The sequence below is a fragment of the Charadrius vociferus genome, unplaced genomic scaffold (genome assembly GCF_000708025.1).
Source record: "Charadrius vociferus isolate BGI_N301 unplaced genomic scaffold, ASM70802v2 scaffold262, whole genome shotgun sequence".
Lineage (NCBI taxonomy): Eukaryota > Metazoa > Chordata > Aves > Charadriiformes > Charadriidae > Charadrius > Charadrius vociferus.
This window is the reverse complement of record NW_009647218.1, coordinates 1,056,554-1,082,589: the sequence shown is the minus strand read 5'-3', so window position 1 is coordinate 1,082,589 and position 26,036 is coordinate 1,056,554. Positions and strand designations below refer to the sequence as shown.

The window sequence follows — 26,036 nt, the reverse complement described above, 5'->3', positions numbered from 1 at the left end:
AAACCAGGAGTTTAGCATCAAAGAAGATGGAACACCTGAAGTGGATGTGGTTGTCAAGGTATGTTAATTGTCAGATGAGGAAGATTAGACTGCTCTTGTTTAGAGGTGGTTAATTAATATTTTAATTAAAGTCAAACATTTTGTTGTAAGTTCTGGGTTGAGAAGATGTTCTTAGTTGACTATTTGGATAATTCTAAATAGCATGCACAAATAAAATGATGTTTGAGAAGGTAGAAAACCCCAGAGTTTTCTTAATATTTAACTCCAACCTCAGGAGGAGCAACTTCTTCACAGATAACTATTAATTGAATGACACCAAGTTTCAGACTTGGGGAATAAGTCATTGACATTCAGCCTCAAAGGAGGTATTTGAATTAGGAACCTATCTTTTCTGAAGTCAGTGGAGTTGACTTTGTTCATCCGTCTTCCAATGTAATGATTGCACAGTGCTTGACCATTAATAAAACATCCAAATTCCATTTTAATAACTTAAATGCAATTGTAGAAGTGTATTGTGCCCTTCATTCTTTGGGTTGCTTTTTGTGTGTGTGAAACAAACTTTCCTATGCCTCAGAAACAAATGCACAGGTATAAGTGCACCCTGCATGATATGAATTTGTGTTGCCGCTTTCATTCTTTCTACTCTCAACTGTGGTTCTCTGTCTACTGTATGCCAGCAACTCTTGTCACCTCAAACTGTATTTTCAGTCCCCTTTTTCGAAGCTTATCCTTGCCCAGTGTCTCAGTGACTCTGAGAATAAGAAGTAGACCTGTGTGCCTTAATGTTTCCCAACTTAGGTCTCCAACTTTGAATTTGATCCTTTGCTAACTTACCTATTTCGTGGATGTTAATCATAAGCAGATAATCTTATGGCCTTCTCTCTGCATGCCGTAGTTACCTGAGCACTTGTCTTACTTTGGGTTTATTTTCTTGTGTAATTCTCTTTCCCATAAGCTTTCAGCCTTCTGGGCAGGAGTTAAGACCTTTTTTGTTGCCTGCTTTCAACCTCTTCTACTTCTGCTGCAGGTGATTCCCTTTCCTCCTTATAAAAGTTGGAATAACAAAAGACTTGCCACCATATATAGTTTAAAGAAATTCACTGTGAGGTTTATGGACCTTTTTCAAATCATTAGCCTTTCCAGACTAGTTTTTGCTTCATACTTTTTGCTGTACTTCTGCCTGTCTAGTTACTGAGTACTTCGTTCTTGTCCTGCATGCCTCCCATCTCCCTTGAGTGGATTGCCCTTGTGTTTTTTAATTGGTATGGACTACTTCTCATACCATGCTTATTCTGTTGATCTTACTTTAAGAGAGACCTTACTGCTTTAACTAGATTTGAGAAGGCCATGAAACTCCTTACATCAAGCTTTATACTGTTATTAAAAAACCTGCAAGCATGTGACTCTGTTTAGCTTTTAAGTGAAGTCTTAGGTTAGGGGTAGAATTGTCTAAGGACTGTAGGGAAGAGGTAGAGGTTAATCCCTGTATTTTCCAGAAAAGTCGAAAATACTTTAAATGGAAAAGTAAAAAACAAAGCAGTAGAATTGCTGTTGGTCAGATAAATTTGGGTTGTTTTGTCAAGGGGAAAAAAACCCAAATAATAAATCCCTCTTTATTGGTTATATTTGTGTATTAATGATTTGCCCACTTTGCAGAGATAACTATTAAAACATGGGGCTAAATTACTAGAGTTGTGTTCATTATGAGCTTAGTGTGTCCTGTTTCCTGTGTTTAGGTTAAGAAACTGTCATCATACAGTACCAGACTAACACAGCTGTAGCAGTTCCAGTGTCCAGGCAGGGTAGCTTGTGTATCACTGCATAACACAGAACTGTAAATAATCTTGTTTTATTAGATGACTTATCCTCTACAGTACATCTTTTAATAACTTCATTTCAACAGTGTTCTCCAGTGATGAAAGCATTGCTGATAAAGCACAGGACTGTATCAAATCCCTCTGCAAAATTATTTCCAGTGTGACACTATCATGGAAAATAAAAGAATAAAACACAGAATTTGAGCAGGGAGGTGATCCTGTAAATAGTATTTCTTATTGCTCATTACAGTTGCTTGCTTTCTTACTAAAAATTAAATGAATCTCATGAAGCATACAGTAATATAGGAAAGAAGATCCAGTGTGATCCAGAAGAATCCTTCATGATTCACCATTAGGGCTAACTAGGGAGTTTTAAATGTATTCCACAAAACTTGTAGAGAACCGTCTGCCCAGTGTGTCATTCAGGATCAGGCATAGTAATCTGCAGATAGTGAAAAATTAACTTTCTCTCATGCATAAGGGAAACTTAATTGTTGAAGGAAGTAGAAAAGATTTCTTGGGACATTATAAATAGGAGTTGGTTCATTTCTGTTTTCCATAAAATTTCTGCTGTGATAATGTTTTACAAATAAGGTCTGAAGTATGCAAATCAAAGTTTAAATGGCATTTTCAGGGTATTATACTTCTGTAGCAGGTATCTTCTGAAGTGCAAACAGCTGCCTTTATCTCAAGACAATTAATGAATTTAGCCATTATTGCTCATTACTGGTGCTAATAATTGATTTTACAGCTTTTTATGAGAGCATGTTTCTTTAGCTTTTTTCCCTGATGAAAGAAGCAGCATTTGATTTTTGACCTTGTCAGGTGATACAATTCTAATCAATATATCATTGTTGGCAGTTTTTAAGGATTCATCCTGGATGTGTTGTGCAATGCACGTGCACCAACCACCAAAGTCCGCTGGAAAGCAATCTGTGCTACCTGCAGTGCACATGAGGGTTTTACTTTGAAATGTAGTACTAATAAATATCTTTCAGCTGTTTCTTGGGGAATCTTTTAGACCTCTGGCTGTTAATCCTTGTCCCAGTTCTTGGGGAAAATCTATTTTGCTTTTAAGTGCTTTATCTATAATCAGCTTATTCAGAATTAATCTCCGTGCCCATCTGCAGGCTCTTGACAGACTGGTAATTTCCCTTCCGTCTCAGTCTCATGCCCAGAGGAATTGCACCCTTGCAACTCGTAAAATTCTTGTTTTCAGCAAATGTAAAATTGCCACAGGAAAATAATATTAAGCTTTAAAACGGGGATATTAATGTTAGGTTATTGTTGAGGGAAAGCAAAATTTAGAGATCTGATCTTTAGCTGCTCATTTAGCCATGCCGTGGTTCAGTGTTCATTGTGTTTCAGCATCCAGTTTTGCGTATTAAAAAAAAAAAAAGTAAGAGCAAACACAATGAAATGGAGTAAAAACAATGAATTGTTGTCCTATAGCAATATTCCTTGTGGAATCAGTTTTCAGTTTCCTTAGTGCAAGAAGATGGTGAGAAGGGGATATTTGTTGTTGACAGACTTTTGATAGTATCATGAAATGCGAATATACAAGTACAAAGCTTTTCAAGCTCTTTAAATGCTCAGACTTTCTTCACTTTAATTTTGCAGAGGAAATGCGTAATCAGGGTTTACTCCTGTATTTCATTGCACGTTTGGATCTTCCTAACCTAAAGAATTTCCTTTGAGCATTTTAAATGTTTTATAAACATTTAACAATCCTTTATGACTGTAAAACCAACTGGTTTTAGATCTCATCTTTTCACCCAGATTTCAGATTATTTGGAGAGTGGCTAATTCTCCATAGTCACTCTGGTAATTGGTGGAAGAGTTGGAAATTGCCTGCTTGTTTCTGTCTTCAAGGTTTTGACCAGTTGTGTACATTCCTTTGTATCACAGTGATTCTTCTGTCTGGGTGAAATGGGGATAGGTGAGAGGTGTCTTGTGCTTTGCTGTTTTGGTGACCCTGGTCAGGGGTGTTGGTGCCTTGGAGACTGAACAAGCGAGCTTTTCTATGGAAAGATTATGTTCCCGTTAAGTTTTGGTAACCTAGATCTCTAGGTCAGCATTTGAGATTGTCTTTCTTGCAGTCCCCTTGTCCAAATCCAGTGTGTGCTCTTCCTCCCTCAACAGCTGATGTTTATGCATATGTGTAGCAGCTGTGTTTTCATGTTTTGTGTATGGAGACCGGCACTGTTAATGTGCTAAGCATTTAGGCATGTAATCCCTTCTGATAAATTCAAAGAGCCTAAGTGTAAGTGATGGGTTGATAGCAAAATAGCTGCTGTTGATTTAAAACCCCTTACTTGGGTTTTCTTTTTTTTTCCCCACTGTGCTCTTGTAGAGAGATAAAGCAATATGGCAGAAGTTAAAAGATGAAGTTGTAGAAGTGAATGGCACCTGTTCTGTTCCTTCTTAGTAGAAAGATCAACTTCAGTATTTCTCTAATTTATTGATGTCTTAAAATATTATAACTCATGCTCTTCTGTGAAATCTGCCGGCACCAGGGTTCACAGACCTGGTGCTGAACGCTTGCTTTTATTCTGTTGTTAATGAGGACTATGACTGTCAAGTGTTGCTGACCGTTGGGAATGCTACGGTACAATCTTTTGTAAGAGTTTTGGGCCCTAAGCACTTGAAGATATGTTCATCAAATACTTGGTTGCTATTTGTAATAGAGTTTGCTTTGCTTACTGATGAAATCCTTCTCCCTCTGTTTGTAGGATGATAAAGTTAAATCTCTTCTCCTGAATTTGTTCTGCTGTAACAGACTGACAGCTGAGCAGGTGCTGAAGGATGATTGCTTCCTTGTAGTTGATGCGATTCCAGTTTCACCACAACCAGGTGAAGAACATGAGCCACGAGAAGAACATGAGTCTGAGAAGACAGATGAAAAAAAAATAATGCAATTAACTGAAGAGAATGGAGCAAACCCTACTCAATAGATGAGGAACTTTTCCATCAGGTGTTTGACTGAGACTTCTGGTTTTGTTTGGTTTTGAAATCATTGCCCTGATCTGAAATCTCAAAATATTGGTAGGTTTGGTAGGTGCAGTCATGTTTTGTGATTACACAATCTTCACTGTGTTTTAAGTACATTTTATTCTAAATAAGTGTTTGGGGATGTCAGTGTGGTGTTACTGACTGTGCTCTTTGTCAGCCTTTTTCTTTGTCCATTATGTAGGCTTTAAATTTACAGAGAGTAGTCTTGCTAGATGCCAGAGATCTTTAAGATGAAGGTTTAGTGACTTGTTTTTGTATCCAGTTTTCTGTCGCTCTTGGTGTGATTCCAGGTAACATGTTCCTCTCAAAGATGCTTCAGGGCATTGTCTTTTTGCTGGAGGTTTTTTTTGTTACTGCATAGACAAGTTGTTCCTACAGCAATTGCCTTCAAGATTTAAGAAAAAACAAAAAAGTACTGCTTTGGCAACTGGTAACGGAAATGGAGAGCAGCCTACCTCTTTTGCGTTTTTCAAATGCGGAAAGACAGAATAAGCTTTCTAGAGAGCAGGCATCCTTCTAGATGCAGTGCTGCTGCCAACCGAAATACTATATGCACATTTGCAAAAACTACTGCTTATTTGCTCTACATAAGTGTATGTATATATCATCTGGTCTTAAACATTGTTTACAATAGCTCTAAAGGTCTGATTTTCTTGAGCAGGTTTGTTTGCCTGCAACACTTTGCTGTTAATGTTACCATTGAAAGAGTTTTGTCAGCTCTTTATTTTTACAGGAAATTGTTGCTTATCTTTGTGAAGGTTTTCCTTTCTTCTCAGAAAGAAACAGGTCAAAATGTGCAGAGTTGCTGTAGCAATATATTTAGCCTCTGGGTGTTGCTCTTGGACAGCGTTGTTAGCAGACTGGGGTTTTGTAGGAATTATTGAAGCTGCATGTTGCCGAATGAAGAATGTAAAAATGCAGCATATAATGGGCAAGAAGCAGCACCAGGAGAATTGGGGAGCCCTCAGGTACAATAATACAGTCCACAGTGGATAGAAGATACCACCTTGGCAGATCCACCTCTGATACTAGACTTGGTTTTCCATCCTTAAACAAATTAGTTTTTTTTATATGGTATCTAGTTTTTTAGCACATAAGGCGCTTCATCCTTTTTTCATTAAATAATAATGATTTTTTTAATTTATGTAATGTATGTATAACCAATGATAGCAAAACCTTTGTTAAAAATATTTTTTGTGTAGAATTTTTGGTTAACGTGATAAATAATTTCATTACAGAAATCACAGAAGAGTAATACCTTTTTTTTGTCAATGAAATAAACAGTTTAGCAATTTTGTGGGATGCTTTCCAAATACTGATTGCAGTCTTTCACTGTTAATAAAAGGCTAACTTTAATTCGAATTAATGTTAAACACTGAATAGAGGTTAGAAGACTAATCTGATGGTTTGTGTCATGCTATGTCATGTATATTAGAATAAATTTTTGCCCAGTTTTCCTGCTCCAGAGTCCATGCAACCTAAAGTGTACTTCTTAAATCCCTAGATTGCTAACCTTTTTGTTTTTCTGAAACCAGAAGTCTCTTGATTAAAAAAAAATTGCAGTCCCTTCAAAGTCTCTTCACTGGCTGTAAGTAATACAATTTTTACATGTGGAGCCTCGCACAGGATTGTTATTTTTTTTTTAATCAGCTACAATAAAACTTCTGAAATCTTCTGGTACATAAGAGTGTCAGGGTAGGAGAGAGCCTTGCCATTTCAATTAAATTGTTGATTACAGACTTAGTGTCATCAGTTCTGTTTGTTTCTACTTTGACCTTTTCTATGGTAATTTTGTAGCTCTGGCTTTCTTTTAATTTCTTACTTGCTGGAGGCCTTAAGAAAGTAGGTTGGTTCAGGGTCATGTTGCATAGCTGTCCTGCCAAAGCTGAATGCTAATCCATGATAATGGCCTGCCTGCTGTTTAGCTTGAGACACACCTTTTTCAACTGCATCTCTTCTGGCTAGAAGACGGGTACTCGAAGGATAGAGAAAGGAGGCTGAAATGATCCTGTAGGCATGGTCTGTCTCCTTACTCACTTGCTGCTGCTTCTAAGAAGCCCAAATGAAACTTACCTCACCCTTCCTTGGTATCAGTGTTCTGCAGTTTTGAGCAGTGTCCTTGCACGGACCAGGTCAATGGGGGACCTTCAGGGGCTGAGTATTGCTTCACGGGGAAGTAGGGAGTTGAGTTGCTGTAGTGGGTCCAAGACATTCATATCTTCTTATGGTCTCTAATGGTAAGCCTGCAGTTACAGGTCTTGGTGCTGACAACTTCCTTTCGTGAGGACTGTTACCTTTGTTGCTTGTTCAGATTTGTGTTCTCTTTGCACTCCTCGCTTTGGGGTCCACCAGTTGTGTGTTGGTATCAGTCTTGGCTTTTGCTAAGGATGTCATACCCAAGTCAGCTACTACAGTTGCCTTCTAGGCTGTAGGTGTGGTAACAAAGTCACCTAAGAAATGCTTTCTTCAGGCACCTGCAAACAACTAGTTCCTCTAGCTCTACCTAACCTAGCCGGCAGACCTGGAATAGGGCTGGTTTTCTTTGGGAAGAGGAGTTCTGTCAGCAGTTTAAGAGAACATCAATGTTTCTTATCTCTATGGTTTGAGTGGAGCTGTGGGAACTACTGCTTTTTGAATGCTGCACCTCTGGTCTCTTATGGAGACTCCTGCTGTTCTGTTCGTTGCTGCTTTATCTTCATGCCCATTGTACCATCCATAATAACATTACTACATCTTTCCACGTAGTTTGCCGTTCCCTCCATTAGTATTTAACACTTCTACCTGTGTGGTTTAGAGAAGAGTGGGTTGTGGGTTTTTTTTTTTTGTACTTCAAAACAGCTTTCTGCTAGTACAGAGTCATTTTTACCAGCGTGCACTAGTATTTTAACTTTTTTTTTTTTCCTGATGGTGGCTGCAAGTTTGTATAGCCTGCAGGTTAAATTATACTCCTTCATAGGCAACTGCCTCAAGGACTTTGCCTAAATGGGCAAAGATTTATTTCATCTGCCGTCACTTCATTTCCCCAACTTGCAAGGAAGTTGGTATGAATTCATCCCAATTTCAAATCAGGAGTCTATTAGCTTGCAAGTTGTTAGCTTTATAGGCCATGGTGGATGTTTGAGAGCAGATCTTCATTCATGTAATTTAAAACACTGGTGAAAACTTTCCTGAGATTTTTGGGTGTGTGCTGTCAGGCACTAAGATTATGCACCATGCCACACTTCACTTGCAGCTTCTGCTGCAGTTGTCTTGAAATACACGGTTTTTCACAGCAGACCCGCTGTGGCTAGATAGACTGAAAACAATAGTCAAGTTGTCCTGTCCCTTAGGGTTGTGGACAGATCTGTTGTTAGGACATGGAATTCTGTTCCCTTTGTGCCAGGCTGCACTGTGGTGGGGACACGTAGGCTTGGGTGTTGGAATTGGGGTTTGGCAGCTTTAGATTCAGAGACTGCAATACATCAAGATCATACCATGTGGAAGCATCTTCATAAATTAAAAACATTTGGATTGGAATGTGGTTTTTTTTTAAATATATTTTATTATCCCTTTTGTCTGGCATCTGCAAATGTTACAGCTGCAAGGTATGTTATCAGTAGGTGGGGAGAAACAAAATTTGCCCTGCTGTGTGAAGACGTGATGTTGGTTTGTATTTGTTACGCACCTGCATTGCCCATATCTAGTTAGCTGCTTCAGGCCTATGGGTGGGACCCCCTTCCACTTACTGTACAGCAGGGCTGGGAAAGCTTGCCAAAACCCCTTGATGTGTGTTTCTTCACTTGTGAACTTCCAGCTATTCAACTTTCCACTGCAATCTTAATGATTGTTAGCATGGTCAAGCAGACTGGATCTGTTCTGCCTCATCTCGACAGTCCCCGTGTGGACCAGAAGTATGGTATTCTGAGTATTGGGAGTTTAATCTGTCAGTTTAGCAGCCCTCTGGCTTCTTTATGATCTCCTTTTTCAACTCTATGGCCGGGTGTTTCAGCAAAGCCAAGAGCTGTACTGCCTGGTGTCAGTATACTGGATACTGGCAGATTTGACAGCTCTGGAGAAAGAGTCCTTGTTTGAAGTGGAAGAAGATGGTGCATGTGAGCCTTGGGGCTTTGAGATGCAAGATGCTATTCCTCTTCATGACTCAACACCAAGTTTTGCCCTTACCAGGTGTGTCATGGATTTTCTGTTCTCCCAGACAGGGCCTAGGATGCCTGTGCTGTTAAAGTCCATGTTATGGCCTTGCAGGCAGTACCTGGTTGCATGTAGTTAGTTCCAAGGGCTGAGAGAACATTTATAATGTCCTCTCCATCGCTTACCAAGCCCTCCATGCATTGCTGCAGCTTCTCTTTCTACCCAGCTGCTTGAGAACTTTTCTGCTGTTCCCTGTCCTCACTGTGGTAGCAAGGTTCCTCTTGCTCTCAAAGACAGTCTGTTGTGGTGTTACCAGAACCTGAAAATGGGTGGAATGCAAGTTCTTAATAGTGTTGCCTTACGTACCCTGTGGTGGGTTAAGTTATTGCCTGCTCCCCTGCCTTGCCTTACCAAGGCAGGAGTAGACTAGGCACAGGGGCAGTTCTTGAAGGAGAATATGAGAGTTATGTACCCAGTAGACAGTCTTTTGAGTGTCTTGAGGTTTAAAAGAAGGATTTAAAGTGGTAATTAGCACACTTCAATTTTTTGTGCTGTGTTTGCGTGAACTGTGGTAAATTGCAAGCTGTGCAAGTCCTACCAGCTGAAACACAGAACAAACACACAAGAAGCCTTTTGAAGTGTAAAAGTCACGTACAACGTAAGTGTGTATAGCCAGCACAACTCAGAGGATTTCCAATTCAGAGTCTCAGGAGAGAAACCAGGAGAATCCTGTTGGAGCCAATAGATTGAAGATGTTTTCATCCAGCTACTGTGATGAGAGCTGGATGAATACTCCAAAGTAAAAGCCTGCCGACCTTGATTTCAGGGGATGCAGATGGAGGCTGCTGTAATTGGAAGGTGTTTTATTTGAAAAACTGTTTTTTGGTGTTTGGGTTTTTTTTTGTCATCATAGGACTTTGTTTAAAGTTGAAGTCTACTATTGGAAAATGCTGATCTGTTCCATAGCAACTTTTCTTCCTTCTCCTAATTTAAGATAACTGTCAAAATAATTCCACAAAAGCAATGCCAACCTCTTTTTGAAGGCTGGTTGTTGCCAATATTCATCATGTTGCGTGTGTGCAGTTGTCATAAGTTCGTCAGTCTGCCTGTAATTTTTATCCTCTTCCCTTGCCAGCAAGAGGTGGAGCTGTTCATTTGTTCTTCGAGCTGTCACCTTTCCTCTGTAAAGTTGTGTCCTGTCCCCCCCGCCCCAAACCTGGTTGGTACCTTTTGTTTGTCTGTTTTTAACTTCTCCATTGGCCCAAGGGTTGGCTGCTCTCGCTACCTGTTTTCTCTGCACCTTTATGTAAATTTTTTTTGGTGAAATGATCAATTCTTGTACTTGCATACTGAATTTTGTAGTGTCTGGATAATGTTTCAAGTTATCACAGAATCATAGAATGGTTTGGGTTGGAAGGGACCTTTAAAGGTCATCTAGTGCAGCCCCCCTGCAATGAGCAGGGACATCTGCAACTAGATCAGGTTGCTCAGAGCCCAGTCCAGCCTGACCTGGAATGTTTCCAGGGATGGGGCATGTACTACATCTCTGCACAACCTGTTCCAGTATTTCACCACCCTCATCATAAAAAATTTCTTCCTTATATCTAGTCTGAATCTGCCCTCCTTTAGTTAAAGCCATTACCCCTTCTTCTATCGCTACAGGCGCTATAAAAAGTCTGTTCCCATCTTTCTTGTAAGTACTCTTTAAGTATTGAAAGGCCACAATAAGGTCTCCCTGGCATCTTCTTTTCTTCAGGATAAAAAACCCCAACTCTCTCAGCCTCTTAGGAGAGGAGGTCATCCCTCTGATGATTTTTGTGGCCCTCCTGTGAACTTGCTCCAACAGGTCCATGTCCTTCCTGTGCTGAGGACTCCAGAGCTGAACACAGTACTCCAGGTGGGGTCTCACGAGAGCACAATAGAGGGGTAGAATCATCTCCCTTGACCTGCTGGCCACGCTGCTTTTGATGCAGCCCAGGATACGGTTGGCCTTCTGGGTTGCGAGCACACGTTGCTATGTCATATCCAGTTTTTCATCCACTAGTACCCCAAGTCCTCCATAGGGCTGCTCAACTCTCCCAACTGTTACCCATGCAAGATACTTCTTGACAGTAATAACTTCTGTCAAAGGAGTGGGGGAGAGGCAAGCCTCTGACAGTTCTTGTATGCCATCCTTTTTCCAATGGTTTCACACAGAACGTAGCACAAGTTTTTTGACTAGGATGGTCTGTGAAATTCTCCTCTGGAAAGGACATGCACAGTCATTATCTTCCCAGATGTTCCTCCATCTTCTTTTAATACTGGGGAGCACTGAAGAACTGAGGCTGGTTTGGGCAGGTCATGCTCTGCCATTTGTACCTGGTCACGTAGGATGCTCAAGGAGCAGGAAAAAAATATGTGCGTAACTGTGGCTAGGGCCACAGCTTCCAATGCATCTCATGAAAGAAACATTTCAAAGTTGTTCTTGTATGACAGTATGTTTACATCAATGACCTTTTCCTAATACTCTTTTGAAATTTTTTTTTAACCAGAGCTTGACTTTGTTGTATTACAGTGATATATCTGCAAAGCTGTTAAATTCTTGGGACATCTTTTCCTATCAGGGCCTCATAGTTCAGTCACTGTGACTCAACAGCCTTTGTATTTCAGTACTTAATTCCTTACATTGTCTCTACAAACATCACTATTGTAGAAGGCGAGAATGGTTTACTGCCGGTGTTCTTTTGGAGACACTGTTGTTTTAACACCAGTTGTTATACTGGTGCCATTTGCAAATAACAGGACTGCTCATGTGCATAAACTGTGAGGCTGATCGTTTGGCTATGCTGTAGTGATTTGTCACAAAGCAGTATTTTTTCTTCCAACTTAATAATAGGCTTCCAGCTTCGTCTGGATGTGTGCTGCATCTTGTCCCACTGTTTTATAGGGAAGCAGCTAATCTTTAAAGATAGGATGAAAAACCTCTTCCTTATTTATAGTCATCTGCTCCCACTTCTGGAGATGGAAGTGGTGTGGGGGACTCGGCGAGATACTTGATACCACTGACTTGGTTTTTGAACACCACTTTTTCCTTCCTGGGTATTTCTGCTTCAGTGAAAGTCTCTCTAAAAAAAAGACAGGTTTTGATAGGAAGCTTAAGAAATGTGCACTGAAACTTGTTCTAAGCAGAACATCTGAATAGTACTTGATAGTGTCTGTACACGCCACCCATATGCTATTTCAAAGCATAGGTGGCGGTATTATTTCCTGCTGGTGCTAACTCTACAAGAAGTTACCACGTTGGTCCTTTGGAAGAACACTGTGGCACGAAACAACCTGTTAGTGCTGTTAGATGGGCCAAAATGCTGAACTTGGATTATTGAAAATGTAAAACATTTTCTGGTCAGAGTGTACTGACAGACCAGCATGTTGTGTTAATACTATGCCTCAGGGCATTTATAAAGTTAATCTTTTGACATTTTATTTGCTTTTTGGCTCAACATCACGATTCATTTTTTATCTTTTAGAAGTTCCATTTATGACTGTCATTTAATTGATGGTAACTACAAATTATACTAGCTGCAAAGGAATACATAAAAGAAATGCAAGTAGTATAATTTGGAACATGGTAATCTTAGTAGCCTGAGTCATGAATTTCATCATCTGCTGCAGTTAGTAGCATTTTATGATTCATAAGTCTATTCGTTTCTTTTTTTAGTGTGTCATCAGATAAATAGCTCAACAGTAAGGTGGCAGAATTGTCATGTCTCACCCCAGTCGTAGGAGAGAATGCAGGTTTGATTGTTCCTACCTACACGTAGTAAATCTGTCCCTCTGACCTCTTAAATCTGTGAAACAACTTCCCGTGCTTCACTGGAGCACTTGCTGATTAAGCCATTCAGATTATCAAACGACCGCTACCTCAACCTTAAATTTATGCTTTGTTCAAATTGTTTTGAAATACATTTGTTCATTTGCTGAAGGCGACCTACCACCATAGATCAGTACACAGACACTTAGAGGGATCCTGGGCTGACTTAAGCAGGAAGCAATCAGCATTTGCTTAATGGTAAGGCAGTGCTACTGTGGAAGTACTGTCAGGCCCATGAATGGTTGATCTCTCTAATTTAATTAGAGAAAATGTAATCTTTTCATTACTCTCTGTGGGTTCACTTTCAGTTTAAAATCTTCAAGTGGTGTGATTTGCTTTGGAATGTCCCCTCTTTTTAAGTACCGTGCCAGCAAGGGTACCTGCCACCTACTAACTTCATTTTGAAGTTTAAAAAGCTCTCCAGAAAGGATCAGTCTTTATATAGATAGGTAGGTAGAGATACGTTACTAAATCAGAACTTGCATTAATCAGGAGAATGAATTTGCTCTAGTAATGCTTATTGCTTTTTCAGGAACCAGTGTGGTGAGGAGAAACAAGGTATGTGCAGCTTATGACTAGCGGCTTTGTACCCATGGTCATTTGTTATAAAATCAGTATCCTCAGTTGCCGTTAAGCTTTCAGGCTTACGCTAAGGTAAATGTCATACAAGGTTCAAGTGTTGGGGTATTGGCTGTAGGCACAGGCTTGAGAAAGTAATGATATAATCATAGTGTGCCACTAAGAGGTGGCACTTTTCACTGAAACATACCTTGTTTTTATGAAATGCTTGCAGGCTTCCCTTCTGCCACATGTCATTCTGCTGTTCAGGACAGATGAAACTATCCTATACATTATGCGTACCTGTATGCATTCTAGTGTTGGTATTTAGATTCCTCCAGGGCTGCTACTTCCCAGCCTTCATTTCATTCACGCATGTCTCTCTTTTGAGCGGCTCTGTGAATAAGTGGTTCAATTGTGCCATTAGAATTAATTCTGGAAAGATCCATGAATTTTCAGCCGCTGTTTAATATCTCTGCTTTTTTCATTGTTCTGATAAATCTTAGTGTGGTAACTCACTCACATTTGCGTAAGTTGCTGTGCAAGATTGGGTTGCTTCTAAAGAACATGCAAAATCATGTCTTTTGACCATGCACCGATTATCCTAGTAGCTTGAAAATCAGGTTAAGTTAGCTTTAGCAAGTTAAATGCTAAGCAACTTCAGATTAAATCAGTTGGAGAAGACAGGATTTTTGGAGACTTGAAACATCTCCAATGACCTCAGTGCTACTACCTGTCTTTTCAGTAAAGTAGTAGGGTTACCCTTTGCCTTGGCCAAGGTACTTTTTCCAGACTTGGACATCATGCATCAAAGAATAAAAACTCATCAGAGACAGTTCAGGAAGGAGTATGAGAAAGTCAAAGGTCTACAAACCAGGATCTACGAGATAGAAAAAAGACTTGGGTAAAGAAAGGGTGGGTTTTAAGTGTTCAAAGAGGTAAGGCCTAGGACAGAGATGACAAAATGGAGTTATAACTACTTCTGTCCTTCGGGGATTAACGTGTTGATTTTTACAGCAAAGTTAGGATTAGATATTAGGGAAATAAATTTTTTTTGGAAAGAAACATTCTAATTCAGCATAGTTAAGCACTGGAATGTATGGCTTAGGGAGGCTTGAAGCCTCCAGTATTCTAGTGAGATAAGGAAAACTGGCAGGAGTGATACAGGTATTGTATATTTTTTTTTAATGTATCACTTTGCCTTAAGCCATTGCTATTAGGTAGGTTGGTTTCATCAAGAAAAAATGTGTGAACTTGGAGTGCCTTGAATTGGGTAAATTAAAAGGCAGAAACCTGGGTCAGAATCTCTCTTTTGCAGATGGTAGAGAAAGGAGACCGAGGTTAACTGCATGCAATAGAGATGTGTCTGGAGTTCCAGGCCTAGGAAGCTTAAAAGTGTGTGGCCTTTTCTCTTTATTGGAGGTGGCACACATGACTTGCTCTGTACCGAAGGCAGCTTGACATTTGCGGAGACCTGCAGCACTCAAAGTAATAGGTTCTGCCTGCAAGGATGACTTCAGCAAAGGCTTTATCAGTTGTAAAGGCTTGTTCAGTACATCTCTAAATCCGTTTTAAGGCATTTTAATTTGTTTTACACAGAGGCCTGTTGTCCTTAGCTAGTTGTGAAATGCCTTGCTGCAAGCAGTAACTGTCTTTTGTGGCCAGAATGTTATGGGTATATGATTAGTAAGATACCGAGCTTTGTTTGGATACAAGGCTGAAAACACCCACGGATGTCTCATCCTGTTGGGAAACATTCTATTTAGAGTATACTTCCTATATGTCTAATCTGCCATGGGGGAAGAATTGCCAGATAACACACCGCCTGCTGGTAGATTGTTGTCGGGCTGGGCAGGATGCTGCATTTACATCACTATTCATATGGGACCCCCCTGCCTCCCAAAAAATCTGTCTCAAATTTGGACTGACTTTGTCCCTTGAGAGAGGTTACCAAAATCTTACCCACTGTTTTTATATGTTTTTTTGTTGTTTTTTTTTGTTTGGTGGTTGGTTTTGGTTTTTTTTTCACAAATGGTGCCTGATAATGGAAATGGATCTTTCTCTATGCAGGTCATCATCTGCTGTTGATTCCCCATCTGCTGTACTTGTTTGGCATATCTGCAGCAGGAGTAGTTGTGATGATCTAGCCACAGTTGCCTTCAGGTGGAGGAATAAGCAGCAGAAGGAGGTGAACTTCTGAGAAATACACTGCCTGCTTTTGTTAAGCTGTCCCTGGTAGGAGTAGTATTAAAAAAATAATAATACACAGAGTATGATACAAGCAGACTTGTTTTTTAAAGGGAATGATGTGCCAAGCGTTCCGGAAGAGATTCAATATGTAGGATGTTTTAGACCATTAGCTCGTACTGAATTTTTGCTATCAGCCTCTTTCTCAGGAAGCCTGAAATCAAAGGTCGAGGGGGAATCCTGAGCCAGGAGAAGGTAAAGAAACCCACCTCACTCTTTGCACTGATTAAATTGAGTAAATAGAAATGGAAGTGTCCCTTCTCTCACAATTCATTTGTTGAGACATTCTTGGCAATGAGCGTTCTTCTGTTCACTGCATCCATGCAATCAGGGTAGCATTTATCTGGGAAGAGTTTTCAGTCATTTGATGTGACCCTAGAAATCGATCTGAGTTTAGAGTATGTGCCACTGCTCTAAGTCCACCACAGGCAGTGAGCTCAAGGTATAGACTAATCTCTCATATGTTTCCCAACTCTGTTTCTGAACGTGCAGTATTTTCCCACCTCATCAGAAAGATTTTACATCAAGAAAGTGCTTAAGTCTGTGTCTAAAGGCTTTGTCGAGTGGAGATGGATTGAAACAGCTCTTTTTTGTGGTTTGGTGAACTTGGATCAGTGTCACTGTTTCCCTTGCTGTGTACTCAAAGCTTTGCAACTCCTGTGTGATGAGGAGCCCTAATGCCTAGCTAGCTTCTGTTCTTCTGCTTTTTAAATCAACGTGTTGACCTAGGACACGTAAGCTTGGTTGAGGGTAAAGGTGCTAGGGGTGTTTTGATTTCTGCACAGGAACGGTGTGCATGTTGTGTTGCTCACCCAGAGTGGAACAGTATGGATGAAAGCACGTGTGCTACAGCATTAACATATGGCTCCTGTAGTAATTCCCAAATTGCATATGCTCAAGAAAGACTGTCATTTCCTGGGAAATATTAAAGTCTATTTCTTCTGAATATATATGAAAGATGTAGGTCTAGTATAGACGTATCTGGGATATATGTCACGTGAATTTGGTGGCTCTTTGTTAGTCATCCAGTGTTTCTTGATGGGAACTGAGGCTGAAATGGTATTCTTACAAAGTTTCTGCAAAGTTTTTTCAAAGGTAGTCTTTTAAAAAAGTAAACTGAAATGGTGATGGAACTTTATATGCCTTTAGTGGAAACCAGGAAGAAAAGTACATGTTTGGAATGAGAGGCAGGGGGCATCATGTTTAGGGCTGAAATTCTCCTTCTCTCAAGTTACTACTGATCTAACTGTTACCATGTGGGGTGTGTTGACATAGGACAGCCTTCATCAGGCATGGAGAGGAGGTCTGCATTATTACACAGTGTGAAAAAAAATCTTTTGTCATAAGCCAAGCATTTAAAGAAATGCATGTAAAATCAAAGGGAAAAAGAAAGCGAAGCAACTGTTTAATTTGAGGCAGGTTTCTGAGAGTTTTCTCTTTGTGAAAGTGGAACTTAACGGACCACTGACATGGTCATATTTTAGATAAGTTTCAGTGTCTTCTTCAGATGAAGTTAATGGATCAGTTCACATCAACTGTGCAGTTTCTCCTATGCCAAAGAACATTCTGTCCCGTGCAGGAGCAAGTTGGAAAGGGAGTTGTTCTGCTTTCATTAATGTAATGATTGATCTCAATCTGATTTTCAGTCTGCAGTTTGTGCATCTTGTCTTGCTTAATCTTGTCTTCCTCTGCACTGAATCCCTTGACCCTACTGCATGTCTTCTGGGTATTTTTCCTTTGAGTGCAACTTTACAGAGCTGCATCACTTCATATGCTAGCTAGTGGCACGGAAGGCTTCTCTGTTTGTGTTCAGGTGCTACTCAAACCTTACTTTCTTTAACAGGTCACTGAAAGGATGCAGAACATTCTCATTATAGCATCAGGCCTTTAGCTTGCCACCTGGATCCATGGTTCACCTGCACCACTTGTCAGAGGTACAATTTCTCCAGATGATGACACCTTTAAAACTTTTTCTGTAACAAGTGTGTAAAATGTCTGTTGGAAGCTGTATTTGTAGTTGTTGATTTTCATGCAGGAGGAGAGGTTTGCATCCTCATACTTGCTCAAAGTGTTGCTCTGTGAAATAAGTGCAGCATCTGGGGGTTGATGATTAAAAACCACATTGTGTGTGTGCGCGCACGCGCTTGCATTCACTTCTTTTTTGTGCTGTGACTCAACTCAGTTACTCTTCTCCAGGAGTCAGTAAATGTTAGGGCAAAGCCTGTTTGTATCCAAGATCTTTGTCTCCCAACTCTGCTGTTGACAAAGATACAGAAAGGCACTCAAATGTATCTAATCTGAAAGCTGACATTTTAATTTAATATTCCCCAAGATGATGTGAACAACTCGGGGCATGCCAAAGCAGACCTCACAACTGTCACAAGTGTGTGGGTAGACAGATATATGATGTATTCATGCTATGAAAAGAAAAATCTAAAAAAAAAAAAAGTTTGTGATAAATTGATTTAGCCAGCATATCCATTTATGTGCTTGCTCTCCCTGACTTAGGCTGTGCTTGCTTGTTTAAATACTTGGCTAACAACAGACACTTAGAACCAGCATGTCACAGAATTACAGAGTGGATGTGGTTGGAAAGGGCCTCTGCAGTCTAACCTCCTGGTCAAAGCAGGTTGCTCAGGACAGTGCCCGATTGGGTGGTGAATATCTCCACCAACAGAGACAGCAAGCCTCTTCAGGTAGTCTGTTCCAGTTTTTGACCACCTTTACTTATGTTTAAATAGAATTTCCTGTATTTCAGTTTGTGTCCTTTGTTTCTTGTCCTTTCATTGGACACCACTGAGAAGAGTCTGGTTCGATCTTCTTTATGCCCTCTCTATGCACTTTGATAAGATCACTCCTGAGCCTTCGGGTCTTCAGGCTGAGCTCTCAGCCTCTCCTTGTGTGGCAAATGCTCCAGTCCATGTAGCCATCTTCAGGACTCTTTGCTGCACTCACTCTAATATGTCCATGTCCGTTTTGTACTGGGGAGCCCAGAACTGGGCCCAGTGCTCCAGAGGACTTGGTGGTGCTGAGTAGAGGGGAAGGGTCATCTCCCTCAACCTGCTGGCAATGGTCTTTCAGCTGTCACAGGCAGGTCCCTCTCCTTCTGCCCCAGTAAAGGGAACATCCCTGACAAGACGCCTAGGGCAAGGTGTGTGAGTCTAGTGTTGTGCACCTGCAGAGCTGTGTGGTTGTGTAAGTACGTTTCATGTGCGCGTGGTGTGATTTTGGTAACTGCAGCCTATGGCAGCAAGTAGGAGTCTGAAAATACTTGATGTAATGAAACTGAAAGGAAAATCTTTTGTCACTTGAATGACAAAGGGTGGTGTATGGGCACTGATTGTGGGCATTTCAGCGGAGGTTTGGGTGCTTGTAATGAATCTGAATGCAGAGATTTACAGTAATCCGTGAGAAATTAGGCTAATGGCCAGACTGAGCAGCATCTATAGATACCAGGCTCGATGTGTGTGTTTTAAGTCCAATCTGGAGCTGCTATTGGTTTATACACAGTAAGGCCCTGTAATCACATATCTCGTTTTCTGTCTTCCTTCTCCCTTCACTTATTTTTGTTGCCCTGTTATTTCACCTGGTTTAGAAAAATCAGTGCAGAAGGTTTTTGTGTGTGAACAACTTCTGTGGCGTAACAAAGCCCAGAGCTCAGGATGCTCTGGATGCTGCCTCATCCAGGCAGTACCTTACCTGCTGCGCAAGTACTGAAAACCTCTGTGTGGTTGAATCAGTAACTACAGTATCTTTGCCTGCTAGCTGGAGGAGGCTGTTTATTCTCAGTGCAATTCAGCATGTCAACTCTTTGCTTCAAGAACAGTGTTTGCTTTCATGCCTGATCCTATTACCTGTGAGAGAAGTGGAGATAAATTTTTCAGGCAGTATCACTAACCTGGAACAAAGATTTCTAATAAACCAAGTCTCTCCAAAGCATATATCACTTAATTTTCTTTACTAATTTGTTTATGGAACCAGCGTGATATGGTCCAGTTTTTGTTGGATTTTTGTTTGTTTTTTGAATGTTTCAGCACAAAGGTTCGCCAAGTATCTTTTCTATTTCTTACAGTACACCCTCAGTGCAGTATTTTAGCACTTCTTAAGGTGCATATCAGTACCTTAAACCTTTAAACAGTAGTGATTTTTATATAGACAGCAGAAATATCTGTACTGATGTTTTCCTTAAAAGAGACTGTTTATGACTCATGCATCTGTCTGTATCTTTAGGCTAACACCCTTAAGGCTGCTGTAAACTCACTAATTGTCCTTAGTTATGACACTGTCAGGCATGCACAGCTAATCTCTGCAGAAAGGCACCAGCACTGCTGACCCTGGAGATGACTTGTTTTGTCAATTTGTTGCCACAGAACCTGCTGACTTAGAAGCCAGATGCTTTGCACCTCGTAGAGCAGATGATCGTTTCTGAAATATTTTGAGAGCCAGATGCTTTTGCCAAAGGGACTGCTTTGAAGGCATATCTTATTTCTGTACCAAACCAATGGAAACACGTTGGCTTCCAGTTGAGACATTGAAGTCTTGGGTGACAAATCTTGCATCTAGAGTCCTGGTCTTAAAGGAAAGCAAATAAACGCAAAGTCATAGCTGCTTATGGAATGGGAGTCCCATGGCATCTTAATTGTCATGGTTTAACCCTAACGGGCAACCAGGGTGATGCAGCCACTCACTGATTCCCCCTCAGTGGGATGAGGGAGAGAACCAGAAGAGTAAAAGTGAGAAAACTTGTGGGTTGAGATAAAGACAGTTTAATATGTAAAGCAAAAGCCGCACGCTAGAGCAAAGCAAAACGATAAATTCATTCACTGCTTCCCATCAGCAGGCAGGTGTTCAGCCATCTCCAGGAAAGCAGGGCTCCATCATGCATAATGGTTACTTGGCAGGACAAACGCCGTAACTCCGAACATCCTCTCCTCCTTCGTCCCCCAGCTTTACATGCTGAGCATGACATCTTATGGCATGGAATATCCCTTTGGTCAGATGGGGTCAGCTGTCCTGGCTGTGTCCCCTGCCAGCTTCTTGTGCTCTCTGACTGCTCGCTGGTGGGGTGGTGTGAGGAAGAGAAAAGGCTTTGAGAGCTTAGCAACAACCAAAACCACCAGTGTGCTATCAACACCATTCTCATCCTAAATCCAAAACGCAGCACTACACCAGCTGCTAGTAAGAAAGTTAACTCTATCCCAGCCCAAACCAGGATACTAATGAAGCTTATTCAGGAGTTGTGGTACCTGCAAGCACTTAATTCCTGGTTTTCAGCTCACTCGGCGTCATGTCTAATTCTGTATCTGTCGTCAGCTATCTTTGGCAGAAGCTGAGAATGGATGGAAAAAAGTGTCTGCTTTTTGCAACTTTTGAGGTTCTAGCCTTGGATCTTTCGAGTATTCCTTTTGCTGTGCGCTGAGACAGTGGAGCGGATCCTTCCCACTTGTGTTTTCTGTAGTATGTTTTTTACAGCCATCAGGCGGTGCTTGCAGGTGAAGAGCCCCAGCCTTTCCACTTTTCCAGCCTGCACACATCCCGAGCGCTTTCCTATCTAGAAGGCATGGAGTGGATGCTAAGGAGGATCTGAAAGCGAGATTAAGGTACAAAACTACCTTTTAGTGTTTGAGGAATGTGGACGTGTTTGTGTATGGGTCTTGTGTAATCACTTCTGGATGGTAGTATTCTGTCCTGCCCGGTGCACTGTGAGAGTTAGTGCCTATGGGTCTTGTGTAATCACTTCTGGATGATAGTATTCTGTCCTGCAGAACTGTGAGAGTTAGTGCCAAATAGAGGTTTTTGGAGAAGAACGTAGGAACTAGAAAATGTATCTGCAAATTGTTTAGAAAGGTATGTTATTGTAAGCTAAAAGCAAGCAAATGGGCAGGAAAACAGATTAAAGCTGGGTAGAGAGCGTAAGCAAGTTTCTGTACTGTTGAAACTAAGGGCACACTTGCTATTATTTTAAAGTTAAAATCTCATTACAGATTTACTGAAAAGGAGCCACTGTTTTCATTGTAACTGGGAGACTGGTGTCGAGTCTGCACAGAAGAGTGGAAGACACCTGACACAGCTGCTGCAAGGGAAATGTCAGCCATCAGTTGGCAAGAGGTTTTAGGACATGCCTGGATGAACCTCTGGGTAGCGCAACTGTTTCAGGACAAAGCCTGTAGTGAGCTATGTGAATTAACACTTTTCCATCTCTAAAGAGTACGATGCACTGTATGAATGCATTGGATGTGCTGTCCTAAGTGATGCGTGTAGAGTCAGCCGTGATGAAAGGTAGATTCAAACTGAAATGAAAGTGGGAATTTTTCTGAGAAATCTCTTCCCTGTGGCCCGTCTGGGCTGTTGGTTGCATTGCTCACTGTGGCATGTGCAAAGCGTCAGTCTGTTCCCGTGTTCTACTGCTGCCTTCCCTTCTGTAATTGATGCTTTCTCATAAAGTACAGAACACAGTGTCTTGTGTGCTTTATGACTAGACCTCATTATTTCTTTCTATGTTTGCTTCTGCAAACCGACACCCCTTCCACCATTGTGTGTACCTCCTCCTTGAACAGTGTCACAAGGTCAGTACGTTGTAGTGGTGGATTATTCCCTTCCAGTGAGGGATGAGGTCGTCTTGCAGAATAGGGTGCTATGAATGGGATTTGTAACACGAGGAAGATATTAGGTTGGTTTTTTTTTTTTTTAAAGGGTTACTTTCTCTGACACCTTTCACAAAAGGAGCATAAAGAAAGCACATTTAAGGACAGAATTTAATAATGTGAGTTGTTTTAAACAGAATTAAAAAGGTGATTAAGTGCTTTACAGTTGGGTTTTTTTTATATAACCTACCTATCACCGCTGTCTTTGCAAATCCAGCACCTGCTCTGCCGATTGAGTTAGACCTCACACTCTTTTTGAAGATGATAGTATTTTCTTAGCAACTTACCTAGGTCAGACATCAAAGCAGTCCAAAACCCATCCAAGATGGGGTTACCAACTTGGCCTTCTTGCATTGAGAAATCCACAGATGGGATGTAGTCTTCCTTGTTTTTCCTTGCTTCCCAGGGGACCTTGCTGTTGCCACACTTCACTTATTTTTTTGGTCTGAGGCCTCACTCTGTTCAGCATATGATCATAGAATCATGGAATTGTCTAGGTTGGAAGAGACCCTTGAGATCATCAAGTCCAATCATTTACCCTACTCTACAAAGTTCTCCCCTACACCATATCCCCCAACACCACATCTAAACGGCTCTTAACATCCCATGATGTCTTTCTACCAGCCTTAGTTGATTCCACAGATCACCAGTTGCCTTCCTTTCTATTGCAGGTTGGGTCCTGGGGATTTAATCTCGTGATCTGAAATGTTAACAGGGCCACATGCGCTAATATAATCACTGAGGTTTGACATGCGAAAACAAACAAAGCCCTCCATAACAATTAAATGGTGGTGGTGAAGCTCTCCACTCTTCTGCTGAGTGCTGAATAGAAGGAACAGTGGCTGATTCATAGACGTTAAGAATCTTGCTTAAAGTGAACTATCAGTAGTAGCGCTGATAAGCACCATTCTTCAGAACACAAAGTCCTCCGAGGGCAGATGGGGAAGTGGGGGGAGGGTGGAATGACCCAGGAGACTTGGTACTGGACAAGGGTCCTTTCTGCTCGTCTTTCCTGCCAGTTCAGTCCCACTGAGTGCCAAGTCTGTGTTCGGGTATGGTTTTGCTGAGGCCCAAGTGTTCCCATTGTTCTCCAGCAGATATGAATGGAGCAGGCTTTGAGTGGTCCCATCCGACATGAATTCTACATAGGAGCCTACTGCAAAGGGGGAAGTGTGCTCTCCTGTCGTGATCATGGAGGGACAAAGCTGAGTGCTCTTTACTTTCTACAGAGTCCCAGGGTTTGTGGCTAGCGTATGAGATGATGAACCAAAGCCATGAGGGTCTCGTTCGCGTCCGCATGCCATCAGTGGTGCAGATGTTATTCATGGTGATCCTTTACTGGGACTTACTGGTGTCAATTGGAAGGCCAACTTCAGCAGTGCTTTAGATGTTTGTACTTGGACTTCAATGCTGAAATTGCTTTGAAAGCAGGAAAGAAGTGAGAGGTGACTCCTGTTAATGCAGCTGTCATTGAAAAGAAACCATCTGAATTTTTGCATAGATCTCTTGGCTAAGAGTGTGCTTGAAGTACCTGATGCTTATTAACCTTCCTACTTGGAGAAGTAGATAGGTATTTTGAGTCCAATATCTTACTATTATATTTAAAAAAAAATATGTTTTTTGGTAATACGTGGGTCAATCAAACTCACTGACAGACCAGTCATCTCATGACACTTTAATTGTTGCTGTTTCATTATGAAAATAAAGAACTCTGTGCAAAGCCTCCTATAAGGAAGGGCACATACATGTAATTATAGGATGCTTTTGGTGTTTAAAAAAAAAAAAAAAGAAATTAAATGACTAATACATTTTGCTGGTGAAACTGACAGCTGTAACAAACCTGCTTCTTTCATCAGCTGTAAGCTTTTATCCCTGCCTTGTACTAATGAATAAATCATCTTATTACATAAAATTGCATTCTAATTGCTCCCATGTCAGTCTATTTCAGGTTAGGCCTAAGCAGTAAGGTTCCCTTGATGCCTGGGTTTTCCCTTTCTGCTTGGCTGCTGAGCAGTCACATTTACAAGTGCCTGGGAATGGACTTGGAGAGGAAAAAATGGGGAGGGAACTGGGAGAAGGCAAGAGACGAAGAGAAAGGCAAGAGAGGATTTAAAGGGGATAAGGACTGAATGTAGGTGACACAAGAAAAACCTGAAGGAACTGTGGAATGGAAGTACCAAATGAAAAACACTTGGAAAAGCTAGTGGGATGTGAGTGGGAAGAGAGGGAGAATGAGTCAAAACTACAGCAAACCTTTTTGCGTTAGGCCTTGTGTGGAGTGTCTTGTGGGAGCTCATAGTGTTCGCTAAACAGCTGTGGCCATGTTGTGTGGCAGGACGTTTTCCTCGAGCTCTGGCAAGTTCTTACTAAGTTCTCCTTTTCCTCACGTGAAATGGAAAACCTGGAAAACATTAATTAGTCATTTAATACTATAGAGTGAGGGGATGTAGCCCCCCACCCCTCCCTGTCATCAAGTCAAACTATCGATTCCTGGATAAGAGCAAATGGCAAATTGAGTATGCTTTGTGTAAGTTTTTCCAAATTAACTGTAACTGAATCACTTGGAATTCATCCTTCATCTACCAGCAGGCTGTATTAACTCTCATATATTGATTCTGCTTGGGTTGATTACAAAGAGGACTGAGAGCAAGTAAGATTCCGTTGAACAAAACCAAGTGCGTCTGTATAGAAATTGTGCAACTTCAATTAATTTGGGTTAATAACTAATTTAATTGAAACTTCCTGTTGTAGAGAAGGCATTTGGAAATTATTGTGTAGCTCCTAAGTGACTGACATAATCATTTGCAAAACGGAAAGAGTTGGACTTTTTGTTACTCTTCTAAGATGTGTTAGAATGGCATCTAGAACTTTGCTTCTGTTAATTTTGTAATATGAAAGTAATCGTGCCTACACCATTTTTTATGAAAGACTAGAGTATGACGAGGAGCATGCATTATAAGCAAACAAATCTGGTTAACTGAGGAAGCATGATTCTTTGGTTTTAGACTGTTTGCAGTTCTCTTTTGTAGGTTGTCTGTAAAATAGATTTATCTTAAAATCCTGGCAAATGGAATAAAAGCTGTTGATGCTGAACCTTCAGAACCCTATTTCCTACCTGGTGTTTCTGGGTTGTTTTGGAGAAAAGGTGGGATGTTTCTGACATCCCTAAATTTTGTTGACGAAAGTGATAAACAAACAGAAGTCTTACAGTGAAGAAAACAAACCCTGTGGGCTGCCTTTCCATGGCATAAAATAGAAGAGGACATAATCCTTGTGTTTTTTGTTTGATGAGTCTCAGCCTAAGAAGGTCTGTATTACAGTAACTTGTTCTGAGAAAAAGAGTCACTTTGTAGAGGCTGCACAAGGAGTGTGTGGCATCCTTCTTTATAGTTCAGGTTTAAGTGTGGAAACAAACTGGCAATCATTTGGTTTTGTTAGGAAAAATGAATAGGGAATTCAGTGTCTGTTCCAGCACTGTGAGGCAAGAATAACTCAAACAGATGAATAGAAGTAACTCCTTGATTACTTTTTCTGTATGACCACAGGCAGCCTCGGTTTAGCATAGACCTAAACACAAAGGTTTGTTACAATTCCAAACTCAAATGTTGTACCAAGAGTTTCCCTTCAGTCTAATTGTCACCATGAACGTTACATTGAAGGAACATTGTGATTTGTGGTGATTGCTATTAAGGGTTGCTTTCGATTAAGAGTCTTTCAGATAAAGTGGTTTCTATTTTTGGTGCTGTTCCTCTTTGCCACACTTTTCTCCCTCCTGGTACT

The 26,036-nt window shown here is 40.9% G+C and overlaps 1 protein-coding gene across 1 annotated transcript in view; it reads left to right on the top strand.

The window, feature by feature from the left end:
- The window catches only part of STK31 (serine/threonine kinase 31), a 38,494-nt gene extending 33,723 nt beyond the window's left edge, over positions 1-4,771 (top strand). The window contains exon 22 of the mRNA XM_009879572.1: positions 4,550-4,771. Coding sequence (XP_009877874.1) covers positions 4,550-4,771 — 222 coding nt within the window. The remainder of the gene's footprint in view (positions 1-4,549) is intronic.
- The last annotated feature ends 21,265 nt before the right edge of the window (positions 4,772-26,036 follow it).